General features: G+C 42.7%; 1 protein-coding gene across 1 annotated transcript in view; it reads right to left on the minus strand.

Annotated features, from left to right (window-relative positions):
* GOLGA5 (golgin A5) overlaps positions 1-9,206 on the minus strand; it is a 42,063-nt gene that overhangs the window by 32,553 nt on the left and 304 nt on the right. Inside the window, exons 2-5 of the mRNA XM_006032799.3 lie at positions 8,241-8,842; positions 3,796-4,014; positions 2,542-2,761; positions 1,640-1,763 (exon numbers count right to left, since the gene is read on the minus strand). Coding sequence (XP_006032861.1) covers positions 1,640-1,763; positions 2,542-2,761; positions 3,796-4,014; positions 8,241-8,796 — 1,119 coding nt within the window. The 5' untranslated portion in view covers positions 8,797-8,842. The remainder of the gene's footprint in view (positions 1-1,639; positions 1,764-2,541; positions 2,762-3,795; positions 4,015-8,240; positions 8,843-9,206) is intronic.

Raw genomic sequence — 9,206 nt, forward strand, 5'->3', positions numbered from 1 at the left:
CTGTTGCCAGGGCCAGGCAGCAAGGGTCACAGTGGTGCCCACCCTCACTGCCCAGCCCCGACAACAAAATCAGCAGGGAGGGAGGGAGGGGAGGCAGGGGGAAGCCCCACTGTGAGACAGAGGGAGAGTGGGGGTGGGGGGGGGGGAAGCCCCCCCGTGTGGGAGGCTGGAGGCAGTGGTAGTCCTTACATGGCCAGCCCTGAAGGGCAACTGGGAGGGTGGCGAGCTGGGGGCCATGTAAGCAGTTCTTGAAATTCGTCATTCTTGATGGGCAATTAGCTAGTACAGTGAAAGCTTTGTTATCCAGCACCCCAGGGGAATAGGGGGTACCGAATAACAAAATATGCCAGTTAACTAAATGGCCCGAATGGGCATCTTTGCTTGTTCGGGCCGCCGCCTCTCCTGCCTCGTCGCCGAGGGACAGGGAGGGGGGCCCCATGCAAGCTGCTTTGCCCTGGGCCATGGGGGCTCGGCAAAACCGGAAGTGCCACAATTTCGGTTTCGCTTTTTCCTTACAAGCCAGCATGCCAGTTAATAGAGCATGCCAGCTTGTAAGGTGCCGGATAGTGCAGCTTTTACTGTATATCTATATATTCTTTACTTACCAAGAAACTTCTACTTGAAAACACCTGAGAAAGGTATATAGCATCAAAATCTTGTCCATGACTTTTTCCACTGCACAGTTGAAAAATCATTGTGCGTAGGATTTAAGCCATTTAAGAATATATTGAAGAGGAAATCCAGTGTTTAAGCTCCAAATATCGATTTAGAAAAAAAGTGCTGTTAAGAATAGAAAAGCTTCCTATTTACTGAACTATTTAAAAGAAAAAACAGGGTACTGGGTGAAAAGATTTTAATATTTTTCTATGGTAGAGTGAATGCCCCAAATACAAACTAAATCAAGAGAAACAATAAATCACCAGTCTATTGCACCATACAAGCTTTATGAAATTAAGGAACCAGAAAAAAGCATAAATTATGGAAATTATAAAATAGGTTAAAAATAGGTCTATAACCTATAATAACAAAAACTTGCACATCTACATAAATGAACTTTATGTTGAAACTAGCAAATTGCCCATCAAGAATGACTTGGGGAAGGGGGGGGCGGGCAGGAGGGGATGGAGTGCTGCCACCCACCACCCTGTGCCGCCGCTGTCTCCCAGGAGCAAGGGGTGGGGGGAAAGCTTGCACGCAGCTGCGGCCACCACCCAGCACCCCATGCTGCCGCTGCTCCACATCTGGCCACGTGCCAGTCCCCTCCCCCTCGGCCTGCTCCACTGAAGCCACGCCCCACATGTCATTTTTGATGCAGCACAGGCTGAAGACACGCCCCCCAAGAGCGATATGGAGAGTCAGACACACAGACTGACTAAGCATATTTATTTATTTGTATACACACACGAGCAGAATGCTACAATAAAAAATGGTCAACAGGTTTCCAAAACGTTTCACTCAGAATTCAGAAAATAAAAAAATAAAAAAATCTTACTTAGATTTTTTTTCTGAATAAAATATGCAAGTGGTATCTCCTTCAGTAGCAGCTTAGCACCCTTAATTAGGAGTCACAAGCGTGACATGATGAGATTTGATCCTATAAGTAGAGTTTTGACATACATCCTCAGTTTACAGTACTAACCTGCATTTGTTTGTAACCTTCTTGTTCCCGCTTCAGTGCAGAGTCTGTATCACGTAGCCTCTCCTGCAGAGTTTGAAGTGCTTGATTTTGCAGGCTGTTCCCTTCACTGTGGTCTTGTATTATTCTAAAATAGTAATGCAGAAATTTGTTGAAAAGACAGCAAATTTACTATCTGGTCCTCTATCTTGAAAAAATTAAAAAAATAAAACAAAACAAAACAAAAACACTATTCAGGCATTTCAACTCCCATTAGAGTTAGATGCCTAAACACCTTTCTAAACCTGGCCCAGAAACACATTAGGCAATCTTTCAAAAGTATCCATTTCAAAACAGACAGACTGACATGTTTGCACTTTGCAAAATTCCTCTTTTCCCTACCAGGTGCCTCTGCACTGCCTGCCTTGCTGAGTGACTCCCTGCCACTTGCTCACAAAGACTTACCATCTGCATTTTGACCTGATAGCCTTACCTTGGAATAGAGTTTCTCCACTCCTGTTCCCACTCCCCATGTTGAAGGAGGAAAAAAAATAATCTTAGAATCAAGCAAATGCAGTAGTTTGCCAAATGAAATCTACTGATGTAAGATTTCAAGTTTTAGAATTATTTGGTAAACGCTAAAAAGTTAGACAAACAGTTTGTATAAAAAGTTACTTCAGTAATCTCGTCAAAAGGTGGCAATTTTAGTCTTATTTAATACACTGTCTTATCATTGATGTAAAGGATAAACTTCTGTTATGTCTTAACAATACACATGCCTCATCACTTACGCTTCATCCCCTACAATTCTGTACATCTGATACATAAGAAAGCACTCACAATTTTTTAATTTTATTGAAGGTACCAAGCATTCTAGCTTGAATGCCTATACATAGTACTACTACATTCAGTAGGTTTCAAAGTACCGTGATTTTTCACTCTGCAATGCTTCCAAAGCCTCTGTCCGAGAACTCAATAGCTGATCAGCTTCCTGCAACCGCACTTTAAGCACAGCCAGTTGGGAATCCTTGGCAGCAACAGCTTCTGTAAGGTCATCAATTTGAGCTCTTAGTTCTCGAACCACCCTGTCACTCTTTGAATGGTCAACATTCCACTTTTCTACTCTTGTTCGGGCTTTATTTAGTTCTACAAAGTAAAAAAAAAAAAGTTATGTATAAACATACATTTAAAAAAGAATCTGTTATATTTTCTGGAACAGATGTTAATAGTGCTAGGTCTCATTTAAAGTTAGTATGTCAAATTACATGTAAATCAGAAATTAAATACAACCCTCCAAATTTACATAACACTGGAACAGTAAGAGCTAAAAGGCAACTCAAACAATAGCATACAGTCTCTCTTTAATCTAAGACAATTATGAAATAAACTTAAAAGCCATGTTTAAAGTGATGTACGTGTTTAACGTGTTGAGTTTTTACTGAAGATTTCATTTTACTAAAGACCATATACTGACTTTGCATTAAAGTTAAAATTAGGTATTTAAGTACTTTAAAACACTTTTTAAAAAACCTTAACCATTGTTGTTACCATCTCTGATCAGTAAGACAATTTTCCATTTTAACTATTATTGTTTACATGTTTCCATTCAATGAACTTAGCCAGAGGACATTCCAGATAAGACAGACTGACCTGTCAGTTCCTAGCCAGTTCCACCTTTGGGTCCCATCTGGCTACTCTACAAGATGTGTGCTAGGATGTTTGGGTTTCAGATATTTCAGGGAATTGTAATTCATGTTAACAAAAAAACATCAGCTACATTTTAAAAAACAAACAAACAAACAAAAAACTGGTCAGGTTGCTAAAACGGCCTTTGTAAACTCTGATTTTATAAAATTTAAATTTTGCACCTTATTAAGCTGACTTTCTTCCTTTAATCACTACTCTATTTTTGTTACTGAGCAAAATTTTGCTTACAAATTCTTTATAGTAAATTTTCATTCCACATAAATTATTATTAAATTGACTATTGAAAAATATTATGCGATTAGGAATAAGGTACATATGTTGTCAAGACTTAATTTGCTTAAGTGGTTACCTCAACCCTTCAATGCTCTCCACCTCTATACTTCAATTAGTAGGTGTCACTTGGCATACTGGCTTGTTTAACAATCTCAGAAACAGTAACTATTTTGATAGATAAAGCTGCCAAAGCAAAATACCTTCTTGCATTTCTTTGGATCTTTGAATTAATGAAGCCATTTCTTGATTTAAAGACTGAACTTCATTCCGCAGCAGTTGATTCTCCAGGCGAAGATTGGATAGCTCGTGTGACTTGCAATCGTCATTAGCTGAATTAGAATTAGCTGTTGTATTTAACAATGCATCTTTTGTAGGGTCCGCTTGTGCTCCCAATCCAGAATCTGAACTGTCAGGGGTATCTGTATAAAGAGAACTGAGTTAGATCATTAGATAACACTTATTTGTTGGTTGATCTACTTAAACCAAAGTAGATCAATTTCATGATGTACTTTAAATTCAATCTATTTTTTATTATATACAGAGAGAAAATGTAAGGTCTCTCAATGTTATGTATTTTATACACAGGTGCATCATGAAATAGCTTTTCACAATATGCAGACCTTCAATGTACAATATTATAATACATAAAATACAGATGATTTTTTTACAGCATAGCAAGAAGAGAGACAAGAGCAATTTACATTTAGTAATATGATGTACAAGTAGTACAAATTTAGGGTTGTAAAAGTCTAATACAGACAAACAGGCTAAGGCTTTTATTGTAATGCTCTGGGCCAACTGTGCATGCGCTGCTGCAATTGGGTGGGCAGCAGTTGGCTGGCCCAGGTGGGCACAGGCACAACTTTGCACTGCTGCTCAGGGAAGGAGGCAGAGGCAGTTGGGGGAGAGCGGGCCACCGCACTGTACCCCCTGACAACAGCCGGGACGGGGAGGAGGCGGCCAGAGCAGCAGTGCGCCACTGCCAATAACAGCCAGCAGGGAGCGGGAGGCGGTGGGGAGCGGGGTAAGGGGAGGTGACCATCAAGGTGGTGGCACCCTCCCCGCCCCCCACCAACAGCTGGCCGGGACGGGGAGGTCACAGTAATGGTGCCCGCCCCGCTGTTGTCGCCGGGCCCCAACAACAGCTAGGAGGGAGGGAGAGGAGGAGGGGGTGGCGAATGGAGCCGGAGGTGGGGCTCCGTCCCCACCTGTCATTCTTGACAGGCATTTTGCTAGTGTTAATATATACTCACTACTCTGCTATAGAAAGTATTTTCATCAGATAAGCACTGTAAATACAAACAACTGACTTAATTTTTTAGAATGTATTACATTCATATTAGTTACCTTATTTAAGATGTTTATATAAATTATCAAAATAAAATTTGTATCTTTTTCTAAATGCCATTTATCTTTCATACTTCTGTCATAAATTGCCATCAACATGTCTCAAATTTTTTAACCCAACTGCACAGATTAGTATGGTTTAGTAAAGATACAAATAGACTTTTAAGATTCCTACACCAGCCTCCTTACTAATCTTTCCTCAAAGAGTAATGCACTTGCATATATTTGTTGTGGGTGGAAGGAAGATTGTTTTGCCCTATAAAATGTTTTTACTATAAAAATACTGGAAATTATAGTAATTATGTACGGTGCTGTAGGAGGCTGTAAGATGATTCTTTGTTTATACTTGCCTCCCATACTTCTGCAAGGTTCTATTACACATTAAAAAATTCCTTCTAAATTTTATGCTTCTAGAAGGCACAATTCCCTACGAATGCCTTGAATTATGGCAATGAGATTCTATAGTCTCTTTATAAAATTCCAACCTATAAAAGTATATGTGAACAGACAGCTGTATTCTGAAAAGGGTTTTCTTAGGAGAAAAAGGCAGAGGTAGAGGCAGAACTAAAGCACTGGGATTCGGACTATGGAATTACTTAAAACCTACCTAACATTCTTGACTCCAATAAGCAGATACATTGGTGCTTTAAGTTAAGGTTTCACTGCTGGTAATATGAAAAAGCATGGGAGACAGGAAGTGTGAAAAAACAGAAACAGCTCTTTCATGAATGTTAACTTGACTTTGAATTCCATGCCTTTAAAATGGATAACTGGATGAAAACCAGAGAATACAGATGGCAGTTGATACAAAAGAGAGGTCAAGATTGTATTTTAAACTGTCATCATGCTGTTTACTTTACCTTGTGCTCACCAACAAACCTGTTCCACCTTCCTCCTTACCACTGCAAGAGTCCTTGTCATGATACAGCCTCCCCTGTAATGTCCCTAGAGCAATGTGACCATGCCACCTCCACCCTATGGGCACCTATTAATCTCACCTGCCATGTCTTGCTGGTTTAAATAATGAATCAAGAGGCTGCCCTGGAGTTGCAGCTCGTCACAGTCCTGACAGACTCCTCTAAACCCTGCGGGTTGTCGGACCCCTTACTGAGTCCCACACTCAGTAGGTGACTCACAGGACACCCCAAGCCTTATGGACTAGATGTGTGGCTCCAACACCTCCCCTTTACCATGTACCATGTCTTGCAGGAAGTATTTAAATGTTGTCCCTATTTTAATGAGGCCTCAGACTAACTAGGCCTCCTGTCTTCACTGGGCCCTTGGCCCCCGTCTCTGTGCCCTCTGCGGCACTGGGGTCTACACCAAGAGCGTGCCCCAGTGAGGCCTCCTCCTCCCCAAAAGCCTTAGTCCAGTCCACTGGTGTACAAACAACAACCAAAATATGAGCCCCTGGGCTGTAACATAATACAAACAGTGCAGGGTGCACTCTGTCTCTTTAAAAAAAGAGGCAAACTTCTCCCCACGTATTAAGTGCCTCACAGCCCAGGGTGCCTGATGAGCTCCTGGAGTCCCATTAGTCTGGTAAGCAGCATATCAGGTGACCACAGCATCCCTGGGCAGTTCTTCTCTGCAGGAGGTCCTTCCCCTGGCAGCTACTGGGGAACTAACAGCCTCCAGTCCCAGCCCTGGGGCTTATATGTGCCCAGGCCCCTGCCTTCTTCCAGTCAGCTGACCGGATGCAGGTGCAGGCGAATTCCCTCATTAGCCTGCTGCCACTGCAACTTGCACCTGTGGGGGTTCTGCTTGGCTCCAAGGGCCCTCTCTCTAGGTAGTTTCTGCCCGTAAAGGAGCAGGCACACCTTAATGCCCTGTGACAGTCCTCATCACACACTGCCTAGGAGATGGGCAGGCCATTAATTCTGAATAATAACACGCCAAGCAACACAACAGCAACATAATGGCAACAAAATTTGTTCAATGCTTCTTAAACAGTTCTATATAATGCCATTTTCTTCCTAATTAATTCATAGGGCTACCATATTATCAGAGAGCTAACCCTCATCTTTTGTTTCATGCCAACTCATTACAAGTTAACAGACAAAGTATTAGCCAGTCCCCTGGTTATGTACCTGCCAGTACATTTCATGGCCACATACTTGCCATCACATGCTCAAGATTTACTTTTGTCAATTAATTATGAATCTGTTCAAAGAGTCCATCTCCATTATAGAATTCTTCCCAAAGAAAGTTACATGGGAAGATGAAATTACAAAGCCATATCTACACAGCTAACCAATCATACAGCTATTATTTTCAAATTAATTTATTAAAACCAATGTGGCTTCTTTCTCTTCGAATGCACTAACAAACAAACCTAGCTAAAAGAAACAATTAGCAAACTCAAGATACTTTACTGAGCAGAACATGCACATCGTGCCGGTATTACACATCAAGGTATCATCTATTCAGAATCAATATACTTCGCTTTGCCAAAATTATGGAGTCCTAGACTTAGAGCATAGACATATCCCACTTTTGAAAAATACTCCCCTTCATCACGACTGCTAAACCTATTCACCTATTTAAACACAGGCAAATTAAACTCTTGCCTTTGAATGCTTTACATGTTTGAAGCACTGAACAAATATCGAAGAACACTACCAGCACTCTTGGGAGACAGAACAGACATTAATTTCATTTTACAAAGAGAAATGAAGGCAAGATACTGATGTGACTGATGCCACATAGGAAATCAGTAGAACTAATGTTAGAGCTCAGATTCTTGACTCCCAGCCAGATTATTCTTTTAGATCAGGGATGTCCAACTTTTAAGTGGCTGGGAGCCAAATGCCCCATCAGTCACACACTACCAGCATGAAACAGAGGGCCTCATGGGCAGCATACCACACAGATGCTTTCCCACTCTCAGCTGTACTGTGCAGGCCCTCATCCCAACCCCCAACGCACCATGTCCGCTCCCCACCACCTACAGATGCACTACACCACCACGCACTTGCACAAGCACAGGCCTACCCTCAGTTTCCTTAGCTGTGCTGCCCCAACCCTTGGGGCATTGGCACACAACAAAAGTGAGAGGAGGAGCCTGGAAGACTCTGGCTGCTGTTGAATCCAGGGTGACAGGGCTAATGGCAGCTGGGCAAGAACAACTGAACCCACAGACCAGGCCACCAGTTGCACAGCCCTACTTTTACATCAAACTTTTTATGTACCAACCAACTGTGTCTATTGCATTTAGAGCCAGTAAGTTTGTTACACTATCCACAACAATCGTAAATACCCTTATTTTTAATAAGCATGTAGAGTTTTATTTAGCTACCATGGCCTTGACTCTTGCTGGAGTTGTCTTCAGTTGTTTTCACACACTGTGCGCTGGCAGACACAGAACCGATGCTTGAAGTCCGAGAGTGATTTGGAAGAGCTTTACTCTTCTCCTTTTTAGACTCCATCCTTCCATTTGGTTCTTTCTCAGAACTATTGAGAAAATCAAACAAGAGCTCATCGTCAGGTTCAGACTTTTTCCTTCTCACAAATTGTGAGGAAGGTCTGGGTGTGGAAACACTTTCTGTTGGAGGAGAGGCCTCCAAAGAGGTCCTGGATGCTGCTTTGACATTTGCCGTTCCTGCTAGGATCGTAGCCTTCTGTTTAATGTTATCAGCTGCTGAAGAGATATAGGCTGCTTTCGATGAAGTCTGATGCTTCAATTCTCTGGTTTGCTGCTGTGATTCAGGATATTCACTGGCAGATCCCAAGTTCTTAGTACTATATATTGCATTGCCTGCAGTCTCTTTTTTACTCAGAGCTGTTGCAGCCCCTTGATCAACTCTGTTAAGAAGATCCTCTGCCCTGCCAGCAAGATCAACAAGCCAAGACATAATGGATGCCTACTGATCGACAACACTGAAACTCCAAAACCATGAGCTGGAAGAAAAACACAAAACACAGTTATTACAATGCAAATACAGGTTAACGAATCGGGCTCATCTCTGCCGTAAACCATGTGTTAGTCAAACACACTGACAGGGGCGTCAAACATACAGCCCGCGAGTCAGATCCAGCCCCTGGAGCCCTACAATCTGGCCTGTGGCATGTGGAGTCGGGGCGCGTGGGCTGGGCCAGATGGGCAGCGCCTGGTCCAGAGTGGACCTCGCCACAGACAGTCCATTGGGGCACCGGGCATCCTGCACACATGCGCCATGCGAGGCCGGTCCAGCCCCACACTGGCTCTGGCGTGTGAGGACGGGCTGGCACTGGACCCGAACAGCCGCAGAGCCAGCACACAAGG

Source organism: Alligator sinensis, unplaced genomic scaffold (genome assembly GCF_000455745.1).
Source record: "Alligator sinensis unplaced genomic scaffold, ASM45574v1 scaffold645_1, whole genome shotgun sequence".
Lineage (NCBI taxonomy): Eukaryota > Metazoa > Chordata > Crocodylia > Alligatoridae > Alligator > Alligator sinensis.